The 26,057-nt window shown below is 38.3% G+C and overlaps 1 protein-coding gene across 2 annotated transcripts in view; it reads left to right on the forward strand.

The window, feature by feature from the left end:
* Positions 1-26,057, forward strand: part of UTP20 (UTP20 small subunit processome component) — a 91,920-nt gene that overhangs the window by 58,522 nt on the left and 7,341 nt on the right. For both annotated transcript variants that reach the window (XM_027107322.1, XM_027107321.1), the window contains exons 36-56: positions 957-1,112; positions 1,441-1,581; positions 2,169-2,306; positions 6,013-6,152; positions 6,408-6,490; positions 9,312-9,601; positions 10,819-10,958; positions 11,168-11,324; positions 14,514-14,612; positions 15,355-15,522; positions 16,841-17,007; positions 17,705-17,846; positions 18,638-18,754; positions 20,014-20,184; positions 20,419-20,550; positions 20,967-21,077; positions 23,341-23,420; positions 23,854-23,923; positions 24,058-24,240; positions 24,963-25,094; positions 25,571-25,703. In XM_027107322.1, the coding sequence (XP_026963123.1) occupies positions 957-1,112; positions 1,441-1,581; positions 2,169-2,306; positions 6,013-6,152; positions 6,408-6,490; positions 9,312-9,601; positions 10,819-10,958; positions 11,168-11,324; positions 14,514-14,612; positions 15,355-15,522; positions 16,841-17,007; positions 17,705-17,846; positions 18,638-18,754; positions 20,014-20,184; positions 20,419-20,550; positions 20,967-21,077; positions 23,341-23,420; positions 23,854-23,923; positions 24,058-24,240; positions 24,963-25,094; positions 25,571-25,703 (2,950 nt within the window). The remainder of the gene's footprint in view (positions 1-956; positions 1,113-1,440; positions 1,582-2,168; positions 2,307-6,012; positions 6,153-6,407; positions 6,491-9,311; positions 9,602-10,818; positions 10,959-11,167; positions 11,325-14,513; positions 14,613-15,354; positions 15,523-16,840; positions 17,008-17,704; positions 17,847-18,637; positions 18,755-20,013; positions 20,185-20,418; positions 20,551-20,966; positions 21,078-23,340; positions 23,421-23,853; positions 23,924-24,057; positions 24,241-24,962; positions 25,095-25,570; positions 25,704-26,057) is intronic.

Here is a 26,057-nt window from a genome sequence, read left to right on the forward strand (position 1 = left end):
TGGTGACGGTTGTAAAGCCTTCTGAATATACTGAAAACCATTGAATTGTACAATAAAAGGGTGAATTTCATAGTGTGTCAGTTAAATATCAATGTTTTAAGTTATGTAACTATATTATTTAAGTTTGCCCTCTTTTATTGATATAGTAGAAATAAAAGGGGTTTGCAACTATATTAAGTGCCATGTTGCTAAAATGAATTAAAACTCAAAAATGTGGAAAATGAAACCCTTGGTTAATAGTTAACTATGTAGTGACATCAGTAATCTTTTTGTGGCATTTTATAGTTGTTCATCTGATATTAGGGATTAAGTAATATAGGAAAAAGTAATCTCCCCATTTGGGCTCATTCTTCATATATCTTATCAAATTTTAACATGAGGGATCCTGAATCACTGCCTGGTTGGCTGAGTTGGGAATACTTTCTCTACACTCACAACCTGCATTCCTTAAACCAGGAACTCTGAAGCAGCTAACCAGAATTATACCAGCCAACTGTGTCACTGTAAGTGATCACCTGATTTTGAATATTGAAAACTGGCTTTAGTGAACCTTTTGTTCTGTTTGCTTTGAGAAATAAAGCTAATTAAAAAGTACATCTCTACATCAACTATACTTCAATAAAAAATGAAAAAAAGAAAAAGAAAAAAAATCCGTGATGGATAAAATACCAAATTTCTAAATAAAGGCAAAATCAGTAATATAAAAATAGTACATCTCATAGTATTTTCTGAAATTACTGACACTTCTCAGTAAGCATGACTTTTCAAAGTCACTTACTGTATTCCTCACAACCCTATGTTTGGTTCTTCCTTAAGTATGAAGTACCTGTGGGACATTTCTTAGTAGAGAGTTTTATACAGAACAGTGGCTAAATATTATAAACTCTTTCATTGGGAAATAATATTCAACATTATAGTTATTATACAGAATAATTTGGGTTTTTTCCTGTGTCCAGTTAGGAGACATGTCTTTAAGTGACAATGCAAGCATGTGCTTGATGAATATCATCAAAAGGCTTGCTGCTTTGAATGTCACAGAGAAAGAATATAGAGAAATCATTCATCGTTCACTCCTGGAGAAATTGAGGAAAGGATTGAAGAGCCAGACAGAGGTATTGGGGTTTGCAATTAAGTACTACTATCTGTGGGTTTTGTTTTTGTTTTTCCCTACTTCTGCTGTAGTTGTGTAGAAAAGCAGTCAGGCTTAGTACACTTAAGTAAAATACTTGATTGTATAAATATTCAGCAAACTTTTAACAGGGGAGTAGGAACGGAGAAGAGGGCAGTCACTTCTGATTTTATATAGTTTGTTGTTTCAGTGGGAATGTTTTACTTTATAAAAAATTGTAATGACTTTTTTGGTGTTTCTTTGTATTACCTAAGAAGCAAATTCTTTTTAAAATTAAAAAAAAATTTTTTTTCTCAACTCGATGTTTGCAGAGTATTCAACAAGATTATACCACGCTGCTTTCCTGTTTAATTCAAACCTTTCCAGATCAACCAGAATTTAAAGACTTGGTACAGCTAACTGATTGCCATGATCCAGAAATGGACTTCTTTGAGAATATGAAGCACATTCAGGTAGAAGACAATTATTCTTTCTTTTTCTTGTCTATAAACAAGTGTTTCAAACCGTTCTGTCTCATTTAGAAAGATACATTTTAGGGAATTCCCCGGCTGTCCGGTGGTTAGGACTCCGCACTTTCACTGCCAAGGGCTGGGGTTCAATCCCTGGTCGGGGATCTAAGACTCCACAAGCCACACGGTGTGGCAAAAAAAAAAAAAAGGAAAAGGAAAAAAAAGAAAAAGATATATTTTAATTTTCCAAAAAGTTCTGAGCTTCTCATTCCTTGGTCTTTGTGATCATCAGATTTGCATAGGAGATGATTGTTTCCTGGGGTCTGATTTCCTCAGTGGTATCACAAACCACAATAATAGTGTCACCTTTCCCTGCCATTTCCTAAGAAGTTGCTCTAGGATCCATTGGTAAAGAAATACTATGGATTATGTCTCTGAAAGCAAATCAAGGCACAAGTGTTTGCTCATGTAACACATGGACTGTATTTCACTCTTTTAATCTTTTCATGGAAGAGGAACATGATACTGAAATGGAGCTGGTTGTAGGTGAGATTATTCAGTGACTAATTCATATTTTATCTGACTCGTAGATCCACAGAAGAGCAAGAGCCTTGAAGAAATTGGCAAAACAACTAATGGAAGGCAAAATTGTGCTGTCTTCTAAATCTCTTCAGAATTACATCATGCCTTATGCCATGGCTCCAATTTTTGATGAGAAAATGATCAAGGTAGGGCATTAGATCTAGAAACCAGTAAGCTTCTCCTTGTACCATGACACACTTTTCCAAACTGTAGATGGGGTTGGTGGCATCCATACTGATGTTGTCACCATAATTACAGTCCTAGAATAGTTCTAAAGCCCTTAAAATTGTGCCTGGCACTTGCTCTAAATATGGTGGCTATTATTAGCTCACAAAGGCCAACCACAAAATGTCTCCTCGCTTAGAAATGATCACATTACTAAGATGGCATACTGTTACTTTTGTATCATAGGCCTTAATTCTCATTGTTTTCCCAAATGGCTCATAAGAAATGAAATAAAACAACAGCTGCCTTTTCTTTAGCTCTATACCAGGTACAGACACAATACTAAGTACTTTAATATGTAATCTGATTTCATCCTCACAACAACTCAACCCTATGGGGTAGGGACTGTTATCATTGTTTTATAGGGGAGTAAACTGAGAATATGTGAGGTTATAGAACTTTCTCAAAAACATAGAGTCAGAACTGGTATTTGAACTCAGAACGTCTTCACTTTTATACCTCATAGTGCGTAAGAACAGTGCCTGGCACATGGTAAAGACTTGATAAATATTTAAGTCTAACTGAGATAATATCAGGATTTGTGACTTGAATTTATACTGTTGATTATATGATCTTGTTCAAGGATAGGTTTCCTCTATTTCCGGATATTCAAAAAATTTTTAAGAATTTCTAAAGTGGATAAAAGAATGCATCCCTAAATTCCAGTTTGAAGAGCCAGTAAGCAGCTCAGAGTTAGATGGCAGTAAAATAGGAAAGAGGTGTAGATAAAAAAAATTAATTATATTTAGCTTTAATTGGTATTGTTATGGTATACCTTTCTACAGTCTTTTATTTTTAACCTATTTGTTATTTTACTTTTAAAGTCAGTTTCTTGTAGGTAGCATATAGCTGAATCTTGCTTTTTTTAATCCAATCTGACAGCTTCTGCCTTTTAATTGGTTTTAGACCATTTGCATTTAATATGATTATTAATATGGTTGGGTTTAAATCTATGATCTTGTTATTTATTCTGCATTTGTTCTGTTTTTTTTCCCCTTTCCTCCTTTTCTTCTTCTATTGGATTAATTGGATATCCTTTAATGATTTTATTTTATCTCCATTGGCTTATTAGCTATCTTTGTACTATTTTTTTTCATAAGTTTTACCTGTATGTTAGTTTTAAACCACACAATACACTGTTGTTGTTTTGGCTTCAAACCATCAATTATCTTTTAAAGAGATCCTTAAAACTAAAGAAAAGATCTTTTGTATTTGCTTCCATATTAGATCAGCAATTTCCAGTACTCTTCATTCCTTTGTGTAGATGCAAATACTCATCCTGTATCATTTTACTTTTGACAGGAAGACTTGCTTTAAATTTTTGTAGTGCAGGTCTACTGGTAATGGATTCCTTCAGCTTTTGTTTGTCCTTTCTCATCTTTGTTTTTGAAAGATAATGTTTCTAGGTATGGAATTCTAATTTCACAGGATTTGAGGTTTTTCCCAGTACTTTAAAGATACTACTCTACTGATTTCTGGTTTATATTGTCTCTAAAGGAAGTCATTCTTTGTTCCTCTGAGTGGAATATATCTTTTTCTTTTCCTGGCTGGCTTTAAAATTTTCTCTTTATCACTGACTTTAAGCCATTAAATTATGATGTGCCTTAGTGTCTTGTGCTTGGGGTTTGTTGAGCTTCTTGGATCTATAGATTTATAGTGTTTGTCAAACTTTGAAAGTTTGGGCCATTACTTCTTCAAAGATATCTTTGGTTCCCGTTCTTGACTTTGGAGATTCCGTTGTATTCCATTCCAAGTTGTCCCATAACTCACTGACACTCTTTTTTTTTTTTTTAAATAGTCTTTCTTTTTTCCCTTCTGGGTTTCATTTTGTTTCATTTTTCTATTACCATGTCTTCAACTTCACTAATCTTTTCTTCTGCTCTGTCTAATCTACTGTTAATCCCATCCAGTGTATCTTTCCTCAGAATTGTCTTTTCCATCTCTAAAAGTTCAATTTGGGCCTTTTTCTTACATGTCTCTCCTTAACATGCCCATGCTTTCCTTTCCCTTCTTGATCGAATGGAATATATCAACAATTATGTCAGTCGTTTTAATATCTATGTCTACTATTAAGTCTGTATCATCTGTGTCATTTCTGTTTCCATTTTGATGGGTTGATTCTTCTTCTCATTAGAGTTATTTTCTGCTTCTTTGTATGCCTTGTAGCTATCTTTCAGATGCCAGACATTGTGAATGTGACTTTGCTGGGTGCTGGATGTTTTTGTATTTAAGTGTTCCTGAGAATTTTTTTCAGATGCAGTTGGGCTACTTGTGAGTAGTCTGGTCCTTTTTCTTTTTTATATTTATTTATTTATTTATTTTTGGCTGTGTTGGGTCTTTGTTGCTGCACACGGGCTTTCTCTAGTTGTGGTGAGCAGGGGCTACTCTTCGTTGCGGTGCGCTGGCTTATGATTACGGTGGCTTCTCCTGTTGCGGAGCATGGGCTCTAGGCAAGTGGGCTTCAGTAGTTGTGGCACGTGGGCTCAGTAGTTGTGGCTCACGGGCTCTCTTAGAGCACAGGCTCAGTAGTTGTGGTGCACAGGCTTAGTTGCTCCACGGCATGTGAGATCTTCCCAGACCAGGACTCGAACCCATGTCCCCTGCATTGGCAGGCGGATTCTTAACCACTGTGCCACGAGGGAAGTCCTGTCTGGTCCTTCTGAGGCTCGCGTTTAAGCTCTGTTAGGCACAAGCAGCCTTTAGTCTGGTGCTTACTTGAACCTACCACTGAGTCACTAACTTTCTGAGTACCTGAATACCTAATGCTTCATGTATCATGAGGTTTTTTTACTCTGGCTGATAGGAACATGATCTATTCTCATCCCTGTGTGGTCTTAGATGAGTGTTTCATCTTTTCCTTTTTGGTGGTTCTTTCCCTGTCTCCTCCTTACTCGTGTGTACTGATCAGTTCTCAGCTGAATCTTAAGGAGCTCTTTCTCTGGGCAGCTTTTCTCTGTGTAGCTCTCTTCTGTCTGGTTCTCTGCCCTGAGGACTCTAGCTCCACAGCCTCAACTCTGCCCCCTTAACTCAGGGAGACATGGGGCCCTTTTTGGGTTTCTTCTCATGTGCTGTGACCTGACAGTTATCCCCACACAATGAATTGGGGTAACTATACGGCTCATTTCATTTGTTTCCTTTCTCTCAGGAGTCACTGTCCTGCACTATTTGATGCCCAAAGTCTGAAAACTGTTTCATATATTTTTGTCTACTTTTCTGGTTTAAGGTGTGAGGGTACATCCAGCTCCTGTTCTCCATTGTGGTCTGAAAGAGCTATCTCCGTTGCATCGTACTTACGAATGCTCAGCGGTGCAATCTGTAGTTGATTCTGACATTTGTCAACTTTTACACATTGAATTTACTTCATTCAGTCTGTAGGCTTGAACCAATCAGGGAGGTCTGAGTGGAACAGAAAACAAAATGTGTTAATATCCTTTAATGGGAGGAAGATGTCATTCCTTTCATTGACAGCATCTTTTCCTAGAGCTCGGGGAAAACAATGGAGTATAATTTGGGCATTCTTTCCTTTCTATAATTGCTGATCACCTACTGTCTGAGCTTTTTAATGCACCAAGTTAGCTGTGTACTTTATTTGCAAATGCTTACTGATGCTCCTGATTTGTTTTACAGCATGAAAATATAACCATTGCTGCCACAGAGGTTATTGGAGCTATTTGCAAACATCTCTCTTGGTCGGCATATGTATATTACTTGAAACATTTCATTCATGTCTTACAGGCGGGACAGATCAATCAAAAGTTGGGTGTCAGGTATGGTCAAACTGCTTATTTTTGTTTTGTCATTAAAATGTAAATTTTGGATTATTTTCTGAAACAACCTTTGTACAATCTCAGTTTACTTTTACCTTGCATCAATGAGGTGATACTAAGACTTGTTAAACTGAAAAAATACCTAAGACTGGTAAAAATAATTTAATGTTTATAAGTCTTTAACTTTCCTCTCTTTTTAATAGTCAAGTGATATTATTAATCAAATGAACATTTCTGTGAAAATTTTTTTAACAGTTTGCTAGTGATAGTGTTAGAAGCATTCCACTTTGACCACAAAACTCTGGAAGAACAAATGAGAAAACTTCAGAGGGAAGAGAGTAAGTTTTTTAAACTTTCTTAAACTAGATTTCCTTCCTATCCTTGGGTACTTCATGATCATGAATTAAAGATAGCAAAATTCAATTTACTCCCTTTTTCTGCTCTTGTAGCAGTGACCAGTGAATGAGTCAGGAGGAAGTTAAAATGAATGGTTTGAGTATTTTTGTAAAAAACTTATTTAACAGTAGAGAAGTCCAGACTAAATTGTATGGGTGAAAAAAATCTGACCTGTAGATTATTCACACAGAAATTCAATTATATCACCTTAATGTGTAGAAAGAATGTTAAGCAGTGAATGCAAAGAAAGTCTAAGAATAAAAACTTAGAGCAACAGTTAATGAAATATAAAGTAGATACAACAGAAAGGATCATCAGAAAGAAAAATCAGTCTTTGAAAAGATCATAAATTGGCAAACCTCTGACAAGATTGACCAATGACAATAGAAGGCATAATAAATACTAGGAATTTTAAAAGATCACAATTAAATGAAAAAGTTAAAACAACATAGTGATCTTTGCACTTATAAATTTGAATACTTGGGTGAAATGTTCAAATTCTTAGAAAAATAAAATACAAAAACTGACTTTAGAAGAAATAGAAAATCTGAATGGATCTCTAATGATTAAAGAAATTGAATCTGTAGTTAAAAATTTTCTTCTGATGAAAATGCCAGGTCCAGACTGTTTTATAGGCAAGTTTTACAAACACTCAAGGAATAGATCATTTCAACCTTATATCAGCTATTTCAGGTGACTGAAAAAGAGGAAGCCCCCACTAACTCAAGAAGTTGGTGATTGGTTAATGGAACTTAACACATTAGCAAACAAAAAAATGTGATCATCTATATAGACACAGGGGGAACATTTGATTAAATTCAATATCCATTCATAATAAAAGCAATTATCAAACAAGGAATAGATAGAAATTTCCTTAACCTGTTAAAAGATGTGTTTTAAAAACCTAATGATGGGGGACTTCCCTGGTGGTCCAGTGGTAAAGAATCCACCTTCCAATGCAGGTTGCGCAGGTTTGATCCCTGGTTGGGGAACCAGGATCTCACATGCCACGGGGCACCTAAGCCCACATGCCACACCTACTGAGCTTGTGTGCCTCAACAAGAGAGCCCGTGTGCCACAAACTGCAGAGCCCACGCGCTCTGGAGCCCACGTCACAACTAGAGAGAGAAAAAACCCGTGCACCACACTAGAGAGAAGTCCACGTCACAACTTGAGAGAGGAAAAAACCTGCACACCACAACTAGAGAGAAGCCTGCACGCCGCAACTAAAGATCCCGCATGCCACAACTAAGACCTGATGCAGCCCTAGATAGATAGATAGATAGATAGATAGATAACCAACCAACCAAATAAATGATAGGACTTCCCGGGTGGTCCAGTGGTTAAGACTCCACGCTTCCACTGCAGGGGGCGCCAGTTCCATCCCTGGTCAGGGAACTAGGATCTTGCATGCCGTGTGGCATGGCCAAAAAAAAAAAAAAACCTAATGAAACATCATACTCAATGGTAAAACATTAAAAGCCTTTGCTTTAAAACCAGAATGAGGTAAAGATACCTACTACTACTGCTTTTATTGAACACCAGACTCTAAAGGATTTAGCCATCACAGGAAAATAAGGAAAAGAATAAACACTTAAGTAGCCCAAGGTATTTATTCTAATTGTTTTGGCTAAAGACATTGAAATAGCTTGGCCCTTAGTTTGCATTACTGCAGTGTTCCTACTCAAAATTTTCTAATTGTTTGATTCATTATCAAATCACTCAAGAGCCACACTGATGAAGAGAAAAACTGTTTTGAATTTGTAGAAACCATTTGTGTTTTAAATAATTAATGTACTAAAGCCCCTTAGTTTATCTTCAGTCAATTGAATCTGCATTTTGAAATTTTGCATAAACAGAAACATTAAAAAATTAAAATATTAATTCACTTCACTGTTTTCTTCTTAGGTGTGAATGGAGTTTGAAACAGTTAGTGAGCATCTACTGTGAAATGTGCTTTTATAGACATTATCTCATTTGTCCTCATAAGAACCTTACAAGAACCTTAGGTGTTAGTTACTGCATTTTTTTGATACGAGAAATTGAGATTCAAGAGTAAAGTAACTTTCCCAAAGCTACACAGCCAGTAAAAAAAAATGAAGACTAATAGCTATCATTTTTTTGAAAGTCAATGAAGTGTCAGAAATATATTTTAGGCACAGTATAGGCTTTGTCACATTTAATCCTAACAGTAGCCTTGCAAGTAGGTGCCATCTACAGTTTACTGGTGAGAATCCAAAGCCCATGAGGGTTAAGGTAATTGACTGTAGTCACATGGCTTGTTAGCAGAGCCAAGTCTGGACTTCTCTCTACGATACTGCCCAGGTTTCTTTAATAAATTGAATCCTATAATAAGGTACGTTTCTGCATGAGACTTGTTGGCTGCCATTAGGATTTTCATGTTCATGAATGTAGGTTTTTGCTTTTGGAAACCTCCAACCACAGTACTTTGGAAGCTTTCTTTTGGTTAAGAGCCCTCCTCCCCCCAGCCTCTCCATGTGATCCCAACGTACCCTGGACTTGCTTACTATTCCACACTTTTTTTTTTGTAATTATCAGTTTACTTGTCTCTATTCCTCATTAGGCTAACTGTAAGAAAATGAAGGACCGTAACACTCTCATTTACTGCTGTTTCCTCAGCCCTTATCTTGCCCTTATAGTCAGCGATATTTTTTATTAGATGTTAGTAGAAAAGACTACTTAACACAACTGTGTTGTTTCCTTATTTAATTTAAGGTGATTTTTGTTGTTTACTAAACATAGACACCATAGAAGAGATTGAGTTGCCAGAGCGTGAAGCCATGGAATTAGAGGATATGGATGACGATGAGAAGGAAGATGGATGTAAGACTTTGTCAGACAAGAATGAAGAGCTGGAAAACCCTGACCCAGATGATTGTGAAGGGACAGCAGCTAAGGAATCTGAGTGTATCACAAAGTCCATCTCTTTCCTTCCTTGGAATAAGGAAGAATTGGAGAAAACAATTAAAAATATACAAGGAACCATAACTGGGGACATCCTACCCAGGCTCCATAAATGTCTGGCATCTACGGTAATCATTCTGTTTGGGGCCCAGCAGGTCTGTGTGACCCTGTGGGGTGTCCGTGGGGCCCTGTCAGACTGAGGCTCCTAACTATGTGGATTGACATCAGCTTTTGGATTTTCTTTTATCTCTACATTTCACAGTTCACCTCCCTTCTCTTATCTCATCATCTTCAGGTTCATCTCGTACAGCTAAGGTAGTAATGTTTCTTCTTCATTATGATTCTGATACTGGTAGATATATGCTTTTCTATCTCCAAAGTAGATATTAAGATGACTCCCATTTCCAAAAAAGGTTATTAAAAATTAGAGTATGTTTCCCTTTTCTACTTCTTGGCCACTTCTGTGCTATTCAAAAATACATCTTTTTCAGTACTTCCCTGGCATTTCAGTGGTTAAGACTCCATGCTTCCAGTGCAGGGGGCGTGGGTTCGATCCCTGGTCGGGGAACTAAGATTCCCGCATGCCACGCAGTGTGACCAAAAAATTTTAAAAAAAAGGAAGAAAACAAAAGTACATCTTTTTCTTGTTTAATAGGGGTAACATTTTAGGAGTGCATTCTCATGAAGCCAGAGCCTTTCCTTCTCAGTGTAAAACTTGAGCTGGCAAACTGTGGCCCATAGGCTGAATCTAGCTTGCAGCCTGTTTTTGTAAATAAAGTTTTTTTGGAACACAGTTACACCCCATTCATTTACATATTGTCTAATTCTGCTTTTGCCTTACAACAGCAAAATTGACTAGCTTCAATAGCGGCCATAAAGTCAAAATTACTTACTATCTGACCCTTTACAGAAAATTTTCCAACCCCTGATGTAAAATACCGACTTCATCATTTTGTATATTTGTAAATAAAGTTTATTTGAGGCACCATATTTTTTATGTACCAACGATGTCACTTAAACACCGGAAAGTCCCAATTAACACAAATTTTATGTGACTTTTTAAATATTACACAACAGTCTTAACCCCACATCAGTGAATACTTGGTTTTATTTATTGATTGATTGGTTGATTGCTCCTTTGGAAAGAATATTCTTATTCATATTATTTTTATAATTTTTGGAGGGTTATCAAATTGCATAATTGAGTTTGTTTTTTAAGACATTAAACTTAGAAATGGATATAAGATATATCAAAAGAGCTTATCTTTCAACTGCAAAGTTGTAGTGTTGGTAGGTCCCTAATCCATTTACTTTTGTTTTAGTTTAACCTAAATTTTTCTTACAGACTAAAAGAGAAGAAGAACACAAACTCATAAAATCAAAGGTTGTGAATGATGAGGAAGTAGTTCGAGTTCCTTTAGCTTTTGCCATGGTTAAACTAATGCAGTCCCTTCCACAGGAAGTTATGGAAGCTAATCTGCCTAGGTATGTTGTGTGACAAATGAGAAAAGTTCAGTGAAACTCAAAAATTGGTTCTTCTCTTTTGTCAGGAAGAGAAGTACTGGCACAATTTGCTGTAATTTAGAATCCTAATGGGCATAATTTGGGTTATGAGTGATTCAGAAACTAAAGGATATTTATATTTTTATTTGGTTCTGTTATTTTAATTAGTCAATTAATTTCTCACGTTCTAGTATTTTGCTGAAAGTGTGTGCCCTCCTCAAGAACAGAGCACAGGAAATCAGAGACATTGCTCGCAGCACTCTGGCAAAAATAATAGAGGATCTGGGTGTGCATTACCTACAATATATTTTAAAAGAATTACAGACTACCCTTGTGCGTGGCTATCAGGTAAATTGCATCATGTACTTTATATTCAAATTGGGTTGGGGTTCAAATAGTTGCACTTTAAACACTAAGTCATGATACTTTGGGTCTATCTTTTGTAAAGTTGATCTACTGAGAGAGCAAGCAAGCATATTTAAAAATTTTTAATCAGTATTTTTAAAAATCTGTTTTTTAAGAAGCCCTTATATTTAATTTCTTAAAAGATCCTTATAGACCTGCATTTCATAACCTGTGTTTTTCTCTCAAATCACTTGATATCAAGTTTTGTATTCTCTGAGTTCTTAATAAAATTCTTACTGAATGTATATTGAACGTATAGCCACACATGTGAACAATAAAGAACATAGACATTTGTTTGAGTTGAAATGTATGACATGTCATAAAATTAATAAGAACACCAGGTGGAATACAAAGCTGTTTGAATAGTTACCTGGCGGTCTTGCTACTCCAAGTGTGGGCCCCGGACAGGTGGCATCAGCAGCACCTGGCCTACAGAATCTGCATCTTAATAAGATCCCTGAGTGATCTAAAGTTTGAGGAACACTGCAACTTGTTTTTCTCAAGTACCCAGCCAAGACTTCTGGTAGTTAGCTTGACCTTCCAAGTCCTAATTTGTTCATAGGTAGGTTCCTATTCTATAGGTTATAAGTAACACACTAAAAATATCAGTATTCATTGTCACTGTCTCTCTTTGTATAGTGTTTTAGTGGTTGCTCCAGGTTACCATATCCATACTTAATTTTTAATAATCTATTTAGAATCAGTATTTTACCACTTCAAGTGGAATGTAAAAACCTTATTACCCTATAGATCCCTTCACCCTTCCTTTGTTTAAAAGTTGTTTATGTATTACTTTGCTGAAAACTTATATGTTGAAAACTTATCAAGCGGTATTAGAGTTTTGCTTTTAATCCTCAAATATGCCCAGATATTTATCATTTCTACTGCTCTTCCTTCATTTCTGAATTTCCACATTTCTTCCTGGTGTCATTTCCCTTTGGTCTAGGCAAGCTCATAGAGCAAATGTGGTGGCAACGGATGCTCTTCGTTTTCCTCCCCCTGTGAATGTCTTTGTTTCATCTTCATTCCTGAAGGATGTTGTCACTGGATATATACTTTTGCATTGACAGTTATTTCTTTTCTTTCAGCACTGTAAAATTGTCATGCGACTTCCTCTGGCCTTTCTGATGAATAATTAAATTATTCTTCCCCTCTAAGTAATGCATTATTTTTCTCTGGCAGCTTTAAAGACTTTGTCTTTATTTTTCAGCAGTTAGATTATGAATGTGGATTTCTTTGGGTTTACCCTGTTTGAGGTTTGTTGAGCTTCTCAAGCACATTGGGGAGTTTTCAGCCATTATTTCCTCAAATACTTTTTCTGCACTGCACTCTTTCTCCTCTCCTGGGACTCCTGTTCGACTTTTTTGGGGGGTCCCATCCATCCCTGAGGCTCCATTTTTATTTTCTTTTTCAGTCTCCTTCCTTTCTGTTTAGATAGCATAATTTCTATTGATTCATCTTCAAGTTCACTGACCCCTTCCTCTTTAATCTCCATCCTGCTATTGGACCCATCTAGTAAATTTTCTTATTTCAATTATTGGTCTGTTTGGTTTTTTTCAGTTGTAAAGTTTCCATTTAGTCCCTAATATCTTCTGATTCTTTGCTAACACATTATTTTTCCACTTATTTCACACCTCCAGCTGAAAAGCTGGGGCTTTATTTCTCCCACTTTGCCATATACTTCCCACAGCTGTACCCACACAGAGGCTAAGTGGTGGCAAGACAGAGAAGGAGAAAAGCAGCTAGTTGGCCCATCCTCTCAGAACTGCAGTCCCAATGGGAAAGGAAGGTCTCCCAGCAGAGTTGTGGCTGCTGCAGTCCCCACGTCTATAACTGTATAGAAAACGGGGGTAAACGCACTGGGAGTTTGGTGGTACTTGCACTCTGGTGTTCTTCCCCAGTTGCAGCTCTGTGCATCCTGTCTGGGGCTTATAGCTGCACTCAGTGGGAGAGACAGGATAGAGTGTGCTTTCTCCATCTCACCTGGAACCGGAGCCCCTGTCAGTCTCCATGTTTATTCTTTCAACCAGCCTGTAATTCTTGGCTACTTTGTGTGAGGTGCTCTTGGGCACTGAGCATACCACGATGAATACAGTACAGCTGTCTTTGAGGATTCATTCACACATTTAATTGAGCACCTGAGGTATTTAAACAAGTAGCCCATTTTTCTTTAACCACCTGTTCTTCCAGTCTGTCTCATTATTCGTTGAAGTAAGTAAAATGAGGATGAGAGAACAGCAGTTTGGGTATTAGTATTAATCATGTAGACAGAACCAAAACTGTACGCTTCGAGTTTCATTCTTCACCCCCCCAAAAGGATTTTTAAAAATTATATAAAGTCCTCAGCAAATATTTTATATATGTAAAAGTATTTAAAGATCATAAGTAGGTGCATATGAAATTATGCCTTTAAAATCCAATCAGGTGTATTTTCTTAGTGTATGATCATTATCTGATGTTTACCTTGATAATTTACAGCACCGGAAGCAGTATACAGAATACACCCTTTCGTGGACTCTGTGTACTCTGGCATCATCTCATTTCAAATCCTGACACCACCATTTCCTATTCATGTAACCTTGGGCAAGTTTGATTGACCTTTTTGTGCCTCAGCTTCTTCATCTGAAAATGCTGATAATGTGGCATCTATGCCATAGATAGAGTGGATGAGGATTAAATGATTCAGTACATGTGGGGTATTAATACAGTGCCTAGCCCATAGTAAGCTCTAAGGAATGTTAGCTGTGATCACTGTGAAGGGCAAAAACTTGTTTCCTTCATAACACTTTTTGTACCGGGTTTGACTGCATTCAACGTTGGCAGGCTCCGTAATTCACAGGTTGGTTTTTAAAAGTTCAAGACTTGTGCTCTTCTTTATAAATCATTGGCCTGATTTAGTCACAATAATAGAACCTAAGCATGGTGATGTGTTTCTGAGCATCTTTTCTACAAAGGGACCATCTGGTTAAAGGATTTTAGGCAGTGATATAAGTATGTGTCATTTGTCAAAGCTTCCCCCTGCAATAATTACAGATATATAATCTGAGTGCGCACCTGCCGTACTTCTAAATCTTGTTTTTTCTACTGTGGTGTTCTTAGCCATCCATATTCTTATTATACATTTCGTTTTAGGTCCATGTGCTAACTTTCACTGTTTACATGTTGCTGCAAGGCCTCACCAACAAGCTGCAAGTTGGGAATTTGGACTCTTGTTTGGATATAATGATTGAGGTAAGATTTAGAGGAAGGAATTCTAAATTTTTTTTTAAGAGGTCAAAGAACACAAATCAGTTCACAAAATAAGAAATAATAGCCTATAAATATGAAAATAATGTACTATCTCATCTCTTAGGCTAGCAGAGGTTTAAAAAGTTGAGACTTAAGTGATGTGAGATGGGCACTCTGCTGTTGCTAGTAGGTCTCAAGCTGGTAAAATCAGAGGTGTGGTCTGGAGTTTGTACAAAAGTATATTCATTAGAGCTTTATTTAGAATAGTGAAAAATTAATAACAATTTAAAATCAGATAATATGATAATTTGGGGGGTAGGATTAGAAAGACATTAAATTTGGCACACAATCGTTTGTTTATTCATTAAAAATGTAGACACTACATTTTTAATTAAATGCATTATTTTGATAATTAAGTTACAAGTATGAGAATTTCTTAAAGAGAAATTAAGCTACTCTTTGATAATATCAAAGAAGTGCCTGTTTATATATTATACAATTATATATGTAAATCTACCTGGTATTTTTCTTTTGTTTTCCATTGGTGTAAACCTTGAAGTGTTTCTGTATTTTTGTTTTAGTAATTGGTCCCTAAACTACATTGAAAAAAGTGAAATCTAATAGAAATTCCTATTGTCTAATTTTAATCCTTGACTTGGACATACCACGCATTTTCAGAGACTGCTTATGTTGGCGTAAGTTGCTGAGTGCACATAATTGCCATTTGGCTTTTTTTCGTTTAAAGATTTTTAACCATGAGTTGTTTGGTGCCATTGCTGAAGAAAAGGAAGTAAAGCAGATCCTCTCCAAGGTCATGGAGGCACGAAGAAGCAAGAGTTATGAGTCTTATGAAATCTTGGGCAAGTTTGTAGGAAAAGATCAGGTTACAAAGCTTATCCTTCCACTAAAAGAGGTAAGGACTTGAATGTACTAAAGGGGATCCCCACCTTACAGTATCATGAGTTCTTGAAAAGAGCCTTGAGCATCATGATTTGCTTTGGTGCTAAGGGCACCAGTACCATGTGGCTGGCAGCTCAGTGGATTCTGGTTCCGCTGATTCTGATTCTTGGATTCTGATCCAAGAATCAGAGTCCCTGATATAAACCATGAGATGCAAAAGGAAAGGCGACAAGAATTGAACTACAGGTGAATTATTGAGCTGGGTCCCGTCAGCAGCTAAGAACATAGCCTTTGGAGTCAGACTGCTGCTCCCAGATTGCCAGGAGGAAGAGAATTGGCATTTACTGAACAGATACCCATGTTCTTAGCACTGTGCTTCATTATCTCTTCTAATCTGCACAACCGTCCCCTGAGATTGACAGTACCTCCGTCTTACAGATGAGAAAATTCAGGCTTAGAAAGATAGAAAGGAACATGGCTAAGGAGAAAAGTCAGAATTTAATTCCAGATCTTTCTGATCCAAATCTCACATTCTTTCCACCATTTTCATTCTGCCTTTCCTATTGGGCAGGGACTGTCATTTACCTACCTTCATAGTGTTCTCTGTGCTAATTCCACATGTTTGGTGCTAGATTAACTCCCTAATTGTTCCTAGAATGCATTTAGCTTATCTGAGCCTGATCTAAGAATGTTAGATATGTTTTGAGGATGAAAAAGAGTTGACAAAGCACACTTATTTTCCATGTAAATTATCAAGTCCCTCCAAGGTAATCAAAGTTACTAATCCATGTCCTGTGCAGGGGAATAGCTATGACATGCTGAGGGTTGTACTGGGGTTGATGGTGCTGGGGTCCCATTAAGTTCCTCTGATTTGGCCCAATAACTAATGTACAACCCTGAGGCCTGGCCATCACACCACTTCCTTAGCATGGTTTCCTGTGAGCAGTGACTGCATTTTGTTGATGTTGTGTTATGTGTATGTGCTTGCCTATAAACCACCCCATTTAATGCACTTGGAAGGCTGACATCTTCCAAGCGTCACATCCTATCTCCAGCCCTGTGCCCAGACCTCATCAACAAAGAGAGTGCCACGGAGGCACAAGAAATCCAGCGGCATACACAGCTGGCAGTGGTTATCTCTGGGGCTGAGGTCATGGGTATATTTGACTTTATATGTTATATCTATGTTTGAAATTTTATTAAGAATGTGCTTCTTTTTTAATTAGCAAAAAGCATATTTTAAAAAGTAAATATATAAAAGAAAACTACTATTATAACAAATCAAACTGCAGTTCTTTGTTACCTCAGCGTGCATTTATGTCTGCCTTTAGATCTTGCAAAATACCACGAGTTTAAAACTGGCCCGGAAAGTTCATGAAACCTTACGTCGAATCATAGCAGGATTACTTGTAAACCAGGAAATGACGGCAGAATCCATTCTGTTGCTTAGTTACGGTTTGGTCAGCGAAAATCTACCCCTGTTAACAGAGAAGGAAAAGTAAGTTTGAAAAAAAAAAACAACTATCCTTTAGGTTCATACTTCTAATAAGCCATTCATTACTCAATTACTCTTAAGTGGGTTCATTTAATAATTTGCTTTAGTAGGGAAAAAAAGGTATGTTTATCTGAGTTGTAAGATGGTACTACTTTGTGGTGTTTGGGCTGAGGTCCTTCCAGGTAATACATGTCAACACAAGATTGTTTCTGCTGAATGCGGTAGCTGTGAAGGCAACCAATTATTTTGACATTTACTTAATACCACTTTTGTTTTAGATATTTATTGAATCAAAGTTGGGATAGACTTAAAATATATACTTCTTGTTCTGATCAGAGATTTAGACCTCCCAAGATTTTAAATACCTTATTTGTAAACTTCCTTTGAATTTTGCTTCTGTAGTCTGAAAGAGACTCCTTGGCATTTGTTTTCAGAAATCAAAGGAAGGGAGTGTCCCCTTGCTGTTCATCTTCATTTAAATGTGTGTTCATCCCTCTGACCTCTGTTTCTGGGGTTCTAGAAACTTTGATCAACAACCTAATCATCTCTTCGGTGTCTTGTGGTTAAGGGGGAAAAAAACCCACAGCAAAGAGCACATTATTTGGTACTGGACTCACCTCACCAGAAGGGGCCATAGTAGCTTCCAGGGATGCAGCATACAGTGTGCTTTCTACTAGTTTTCATTCCACTTGATTGACAGAAATCCAGCAGCCCCTGCACCAGATCCACGTCTGCCACCCCAGAGTTGTCTTCTGCTCCCCCCAACTCCAGTTCGAGGCGGGCAGAAAGCTGTTGTGAGCAAGAAAACCAACATGCACATATTTATTGAGTCTGGACTTCGGGTAAGAATTAACCTAAAGTGAGACTTGCTGCACACAGTGAGACTGTGCCTTTTAATCCTCTACTGAATTTCCAGTACTGCTTATTTCCGCTGGAAATGCTGGTACTTTGATGATATAACTTTCTCAGAATTAGTGATTCTGGCCTGATATTTACAGTGCTTTCACTGTTGCTTTGCCCATGAGTGTGCAACTCTGAACTACTCTAAATTTTTTGAAAACACAAATTTGATTGTTTTATTGTACATATTTTTTTAATCCTTCATTGGCTCCCTTTTTTCCCAGGAGAGAGCCCTGTCCTTCATTTGGGCCACAAGGGCATAGCCTCATCCTGTACACGTGGCTTCCCTTCAGTTCTCTAAAGTCACCACACTTTTCCCACCCCAGAACCTCACCATCTACTCCTCCCTCTGCCCAGGTCCCCCCAGAACTCTCAAAGCACCCTGCATTTCTAGTGAATTGTTCCCTAGAGTCTGTCATCCTGGCTAAGATCCACGAGGGCAGTGACCCTGCTGATCTTGGTTACTGCCATGTCAAGCCAGTACCTGGAATCAAAGCAGATGCTGAGGAATAACCATTTGGTAAATGAACTTCGAATCTCAGCTGCACAGTGAGCTCCCACCTTCTTCACATACTGAGACTCTCCCAGGTTGTTCCCCTTTCTTCACACTTTTTATAATTTCAAATAGAAGCATCTTAACATTTCACATTGGTCTCTTAAAATCATTTCACCTTTACCTCACTCATTTGGTCTTAGGGGCAACTGATGTGAAGTATCTTTTTAAATCTTCTAGCTGTTGCATCTTAGTCTGAAGACTTCCAAGATCAAGTCTTCAAGTGAACATGTTCTGGAAATGTTGGATCCTTTTATGTCTCTCCTCATAGACTGCCTGGGTTCCATGGATGTGAAGGTGAGCACCTGTTCCTTCACGGGAGCTGTGTTGTGCGTATACCTAGAACTTGTTTCTAGGCTCATGCTTCACAAGATGATTGAGTTTTTAAAGAGATTTACAACATCACGAACCACCTCTGTTCTCTGTATTAAATTGCTCCCTTAACAGCAATTTAATAATGATAGGTAGCGCTTAACAGTTGTAAAAGCCCTTCGTTTGATCCTCATGACGACTTCATGAGGGTGAGTGGTGCTATCTCCATGGCAGTAATCATCATCTCATCATCATCATCCTTGTTGCTACTGCTCGCTGCTGTGAATCCTCATAACAACCCATGAAGCATATATCATTAATGTGTCTCTTTCATAGATGAGAAATCCAGGCCTTAGGCTAAGTGACTTGCCCCATATCACAGATCTAGGATGTAAGCCTCAGTCTGTCGGACTCCGAAGCCCACACCTTTCCCACTTTCTCAGATTGCCTGTTTTACAGGAAAGGTGCCAAGAGGTTAAGTATTTAACATCTCTGTGGTCAAACAGGTAATAAGCTGCAGAGCTGGGTTTTAAGCCCTGGTCTTTTTGACTCCTGAGCTCTTTGCTTTATCTTCGTCTAATCCAGCCCGATAAGGCCATCCCAGCACCCAGGGTGTAGGGGTGTATTAGGTAGAGGTGAACCAGCTGCTCTAGGTAATCTAGAAGGTTTGGCCTGGAGGTTCAGGGATTCTTTTGTAGTCACTTGGTCCCAACACATTTTTTCATACCTTTGGCACTGCACTTAACTATATTAAATTACGGGTCAGAGTTCCCGTGCTTAATTTCAGCTATCTGCTCCTTAAATGCGGAAAGGCATCCTTTTTATCATCGTATTTCTAACACTCTGTAGAGTGCCTTGTGTACATAATACAAGCCTAATAAGAATGGACTAAATTGAAGTACCATTCTAGAAAATTGGAAAGGCATTTATAATGTGTTTTTCAGGGAAAAAAATGCTAAAATTAGTCAGCCCATCTAATCATTTACCCATAATAGGTTAAGAATATGAGCACCTCTTCTCACTTGCTTGGGATGTACCTTCACTTGCTACGGAGAAGCAGTAAGTTCTACAACAGGGAAGAGGCAACGTCCCTATTTCCTTACACTTTTAGCACAGTTCTCCCTGAGTGGCCTGGCAGAGCGCTTCGTTCCTTCACCTCGGTCGCTCAGTGTCTACACAGCCTTAGGTGCTGGATTGTTGAGTTCGGTCACTTCATCACTTGATTGGCTTTGTCTGTTTTTCAGGTGATCACAGGCGCTTTACAATGCCTGATCTGGATCTTGAGGTTCCCCCTGCCTTCCACAGAAACAAAAGCGGAACAGCTAATGAAGCACCTTTTCCTTCTGCTGAAGGACTATGCAAAACTCGGGGCTGCCAGGGGCCAGAATTTCCACCTGGTGGTAAATTGTTTCAAGGTGAGGTGTTTTCACTTGCACTTAGAAAAGCCAGGACCGGGATTAACATCAAAGTTACTTTTCCTCATCATCTTTTGTGGTCGTGGTCAAAATTTCTTCCAGATTAATTTGCTAAGGCCAGAGTGTTGGTATCCTGTGTGAAAAAACATTGCTGTTGTATTGAGTCCTTATCATTCCACCGTATGCTGATTTGTGGGATGTCCTGGCTGTTAACCTCAGTGTTATAACTTGCAGTGTGTGACCATACTTGTGAAGAAAGTGAAGTCTTACCAGATAACTGAAAAGCAGCTTCAAGTTCTGCTAGCATATGCTGAGGAGGACATTTATGATATTACAAGACAAGCCACCGCATTTGGTCTTCTGAAGGTACGGTGTCACCAGAATGTTGGATTGTGCAGTGAACGAGCCTCATGTCACATATTTAGAATAACATGGAACATAGTGTTCTGACTAGCTGTAGATAGTTCTGAAATTAATTTATAAAGATTATTATGATTTGGTTGATTAATTATAAGCTAACACATCTGCTTATTAAAATGTTTAAACATGAGCTCTCTATTAAACTTCCAGGGAATTCTGTACAAATGCATGTAGTCTCCTTGTATGTATCATAAAATTGACCATTTTAACCATTTTAAGTTTATGTTCTTTTTCTTGTGGAGGTACTTTCATTATGTTTGAAAACTGCCTGTGACTGCTTTTAACATCAGGTCAGCTTAGTAAACAACAGGCCATCTGCAGTAAAACATGAAATAAGTATGTCTTTTCCTTTTGTATCTCAGGCCATTTTATCAAGAAAGTTGTTGGTTCCAGAAATCAATGATGTCATGCGCAAAGTGTCCAAGCTGGCGATTTCTGCACAAAACGAACCTGTCAGAGTCCAGTGCAGACAGGTTTGTAGAGAGAGCGTATTCCCATGGCAAGGGCTGGGCCCTGCCTTCTCTGTTCGGTTTTTAGGTAGAGAGATGTCAACACTGAATTCTGAAGACTTTGTGTCATACTGTTGCTTTATTCTAAGACTCAGGAGCCCATTCACATACCAAGTGTAAGGCCATTTTTCAGTATAAAGAGCATTTTGAGTATAGCCCACATGTGGCATGTTTCAGATGGATGAAGAAACACATTTTCCTTCTGCAGCATGATAACCTGCAGCAAAGATTTCCAGCCAGTGGTCCAGTCATTGACCACTTAATGTATATCACTGTGTACCTGGTATTGCTGGGAGAGTGGTTAACAAAATTTTTATAGTCCCTGTCTGTCCTATAGCAGAGATGCGCAAAGCAGAAATCCCACAAGTAGTTATTAAATTACAGACATCCTGAGTGCCACGAGGAAGAAAGTAGTGTTGTATTTCATCACTTACAAGACACACCATTACGTACATACCTCAAAGGAAGGGGAAAAAACTATGACAGTGATAAGATGGCATCAATTGTAAGACATCCCAATTTCAGATATGTTAAAATGTGGAAAACTGTGCTTCTTAAAATTGACAGAGTATGGAAGAGCATATGATAAGAGCATATGACATGGTGGAGGACCACCCTAATGTGATAGTGGGGGAAAGCTTTCCTGGGGATTGGCATATAAGCAAAGTTTGGAGGAAGAATAAGGCTTAGCCTTGCAGGCTAAGGAAGATAAGGCTTGAAGTGGGTAAGAGCTTAGCTTGTTGAAGGTGAATGACAGGGGAGGGGGCCAGATCAGGCAAGGCCTTGTGGTCTTGTTAAAGATTTAGGGCTTTGTTCTAAGAATAACAAAGAGCCAGTGAAATCAGTAGACAGAGGAGTGACACTAGCAGATTTGTGTTCATACATTTGTCCTGATCTTATGAGTGCATATCAACCCGGGAAATGGAAGGGTCTGAATTGGAAATATGAACTCGGAGTTAAAGGAGGGCTTGGGCTGCGGAGGCCATCTTTAGAAAAAGTTAACTCATGGGGCTTCCCTGGTGGCGCAGTGGTTGAGCGTCCGCCTGCCAATGCAGGGGACACAGGTTCGTGCCCCGGTCCGGGAAGATCCCACATGCCGCGGAGCGGCTCGGCCCGTGAGCCATGGCCGCTGAGCCTGCGCGTCCGGAGCCTGTGCTCCACGACGGAAGAGGCCACAACAGTGAGAGACCAGCGTACCGCAAAAAAAAAAAAAAAAGTTAACTCGTTTAGGAAGAAGGAGGGTCAACTGCTATTTATTAAGTACTAGCTGCACGCCCAGCACTCTACATACATGACTTCTGTTTGTAACTATCCTTCAAAAGAAATAGTACCACCGTTTTATGGTTGGGGAAAAACAGGCCTTGGCAAGTTAAATGATGTGCTTAGTTCTCACAGTTTATTAATAAAGGAAGCTGAATAATACAGCAGTTTGCAAGCAGAGCCTGTGGATGCAGATAGGCTAGGCATGGGATTCTGGCAGTGTCACCGAGCAAGTTGCTTACCTTCTGTGCCAGCTCCATTCTCTTCATCTGCAAAATGGGATCATATTACTTACTTCCTAAGGAAGTAATGAAAACCAACCAAGAAACACTTAACCCAGTGCTTAACACAAAGAAGGTAGTTAGTAAATGCAAAAGTTAGTAGTATTGGGCTTCCCTGGTGGCGCAGTGGTTGAGAGTCTGTCTGCCGATTCAGGGGACACGGGTTCGTGCCCCGGTCCGGGAAGATCCCACGTGCCGCGGAGCAGCTGCGCCCGTGAGCCATGGCCGCTGAGCCTGCGCGTCCCGAGCCTGTTGCTCCGCAACGGGAGAGGCCACAACAGTGAGAGGCCCGCGTACCGCAAAAAAAAAAAGTTAGTAGTATTATCACTATTATTGTTATTCTTATTTCAGGGGAAATACAGGGTTGAACCACAGTCCATACTCAGTTCACCACAGCCTCCTATCAGAGAGATGAGCTGCCAGTGTGTGAGCTGAGATTTGGAGCCCTGAACAACCATGCTAATGATGGGCCAGGACTTGACGCTTAATCAGGCAAGACCTGAGGAAGTGAAGTGGGAGGAGAAAGGAGGGGCACAGTTATTGACTCAAGAGGTGGACTTCACATAACTGATCACCCTTCTGAAAGGTCTTTGTAGCCTACCAGTGTGTCCCAGAAAGCAGCTTAGGAAAGAGGAATCCTGGAGGGACAGGATCCAAGTAATCTCTTGTGTGACTTCTGTTCCTAGGTTTTTCTGAAATATATTCTTGACTATCCCCTGGGGGACAAATTGCGACCAAACTTGGAATTCATGCTCGCTCAACTGAAGTAAGTTAAAGCCATAAACTACACAAGGCAGTGGGGTAGGTTCTTCCCTCCTTTCAGTGTGTGGACTGTCTTGAAAAGAACAAAGCCGAAATGTAATGGCACATTCTTTGAGGATGCTATCCTATGAATCACTGACTTGACTGTCAAGCATTGTGCATGGCTTCATATAGCAGTTCTGCAAGCTGCTTTTCAGTTCACTCTGACCATCGATTGTCATTAGAGTCCACTTAGGAGAACAGTAAAAATCTAACAAAATTACATTTACAACTGCATAGTAGCATGGTAAGTACATGTATTAAAATTGGGAAAATGGAGGTTTTTTCCACTTATTAAGAAATAGACTGGCACCTTGAGACAACATTTTAAATTCTTAAAAATAATTATTGGTAAATTTTAAAGTTACTAACAAGTCCTTCTAATGTTCTTACCCTAGTTATGAACATGAGACCGGGAGAGAGTCCGCCTTGGAAATGATCGCTTATCTCTTTGACACATTCCCCCAGGTACCGTGAATCACAAAGACAAACCCTGTGTTTGTTAACAAGCTGTGGCTCCCAGGAGCCCAGGGTCCTCTGTTTGTGAGACATCTGTGAGAATTCCAGTCTGAGTGTGCTCATAAGTGTCTGTTTTCTTTCAGGGACTGCTCCACGAGAACTGTGGAATGTTCTTTATTCCTCTTTGTCTAATGATGGTGAACGATGACTCTGCCATGTGTAAAAAGATGGCATCCATGGCAATCAAATCCTTACTCAGTAAAATCAGCCTTGAGAAAAAAGATTGGCTCTTCGATATGGTTACCACCTGGTTTGGGGCAAAGAAGGTTAGTGTTGCTTTTAGTCATATGGCAAAGAAAAGTCTGAGCTTTTGGTGTTCATAATTTAAATAAGAATACATATTATACATTGTTGAATTAATTTTTCCCAAATAGCTTTATTGTTTTTACTGGGTTATGTTAATAATATATTCTTACAGTAAAATTTCAGAAAATATAAGAAGTTACAGAGAGTAACAGAAATCACCTGTATTCCCACTACAAGGTCAATGTCACCCAGTTACTCTACATGAATGTATTATAATTTACTTAACCAATCCCCATTGATGAATATCTTTGTTTCCAATTTTGCTTATACAATTTATAGGATGTAACTTTTGCCAATAATTATAACCACTTGCTGACTCTACCCTCATCATCACTGGCCCATCTTTGTGGAATATAAACAACACATGTCATAACTTAATATTGGCTTTAAGTATTAAAATCAGAATGGGGTCGGGGGGCTGAAACTTCTTCCTTTTTTTTTTTTAATTTAAAAATGAGAAAAAATGTATTATTCAGTGGATACCACTTTTTTTAATGTTGTTCTGGATGGTGAAGATTTCTCTATATTTTTGATGTTAGCAACCAAAAATCCACATTGTGTTGATTTCTGGTATCATAAAGAACTACTGAGGACAGGGTCATGCCCACCTTCATTTTACAGTTTTGGAAACAGCTCCCCAAGTTGTGCTGATATTGTCTTGTGATGGTTTTATTTTCGATAGAGCTTAAATAGACAGCTAGCTGCCCTCATCTGTGGCTTGTTTGTGGAAAGTGAAGGAGTCACTTTTGAGAGAAGACTTGGAACTGTTCTCCGTGTGATTGAAAAGGAAATTGATCCTGAAAACTTTACAAATGTAAGTTATTTGCTAGGGAGTAAAACTCTTGCTTATTTTAATAGTTTTACTTGAGGTGGTATAGCTAATAGATTAAATATTTGAGTTCAAAAATTTTTTTATTAATAAAAGCAAGAACTCAGTGTAGTTCTATCTTCTTTTTAAAGTGAAGATTAAAGTAAGTTATCTTCCATAGTATATGTCGATCAAAGTTTCTTAAGCCCCCCAGGAGACAGCAATGTCTGGAGGCATTTTTGGTTGTCACAACTGGAGGGTAGAGGGATGCTACTGTCATCTAGTATGTAGAGGCCAGGAATGTTGCTAAACATCCTCTAGTGCACAGGGTAGCCTGCCAAAGCAAAGAATTATTTGACCCAAAATGTCAGCAGTGTTTAGGTTGAGAAACTCTGGTATAGATGTACATCCTAGAGTAAAAATGTCCATCAAATACTTTGAAATTATTGTCTTAATTGATTTAACATCCCTCCTAATTTTAGATCATGGAAGAGACTGAAGAAAAAGCTGCAGATCGCCTTCTGTTTAGTTTTCTTACACTGATAAGAAAACTCATCAAGGGATGTAATATTATTCAGCTTATCAAGCCCTCTGAGACTCTGAGTAAAATCTGGAGTAAGTATTTCCTTTTTATTTAAATCTAAAATTAAACACTTTAGAAATATATAATGTCAGGTGAAAAGTCCATGATAAAAAGATTTAAAAGGCCCTTGCAGATTGATTACAGTGAAAAGATTTTTTTCTGGGGGAAAAAACAAACAAATAATATATGCATGTATATATGTATCCTCATAAATAATATATTTCATTTATAAATAAGAAAGAATATTAATTATGGACGAGTAAAAGAAAGGAAAAAATTTCCCAAAGTCCTCCTTGCTACTTGATGATTATTTGTTATACATTTCCATCCAGTCTTCCTTTTGTCAAATAACCATAGGGGTTTTTTTTTGAGGTTGCATAATTCCA

This window comes from Aethalodelphis obliquidens, unplaced genomic scaffold, assembly GCF_003676395.1.
Source record: "Aethalodelphis obliquidens isolate GAN/ISIS:26980383/991018 unplaced genomic scaffold, ASM367639v1 scaffold8, whole genome shotgun sequence".
In the NCBI taxonomy this organism is placed as follows: domain Eukaryota; kingdom Metazoa; phylum Chordata; class Mammalia; order Artiodactyla; family Delphinidae; genus Aethalodelphis; species Aethalodelphis obliquidens.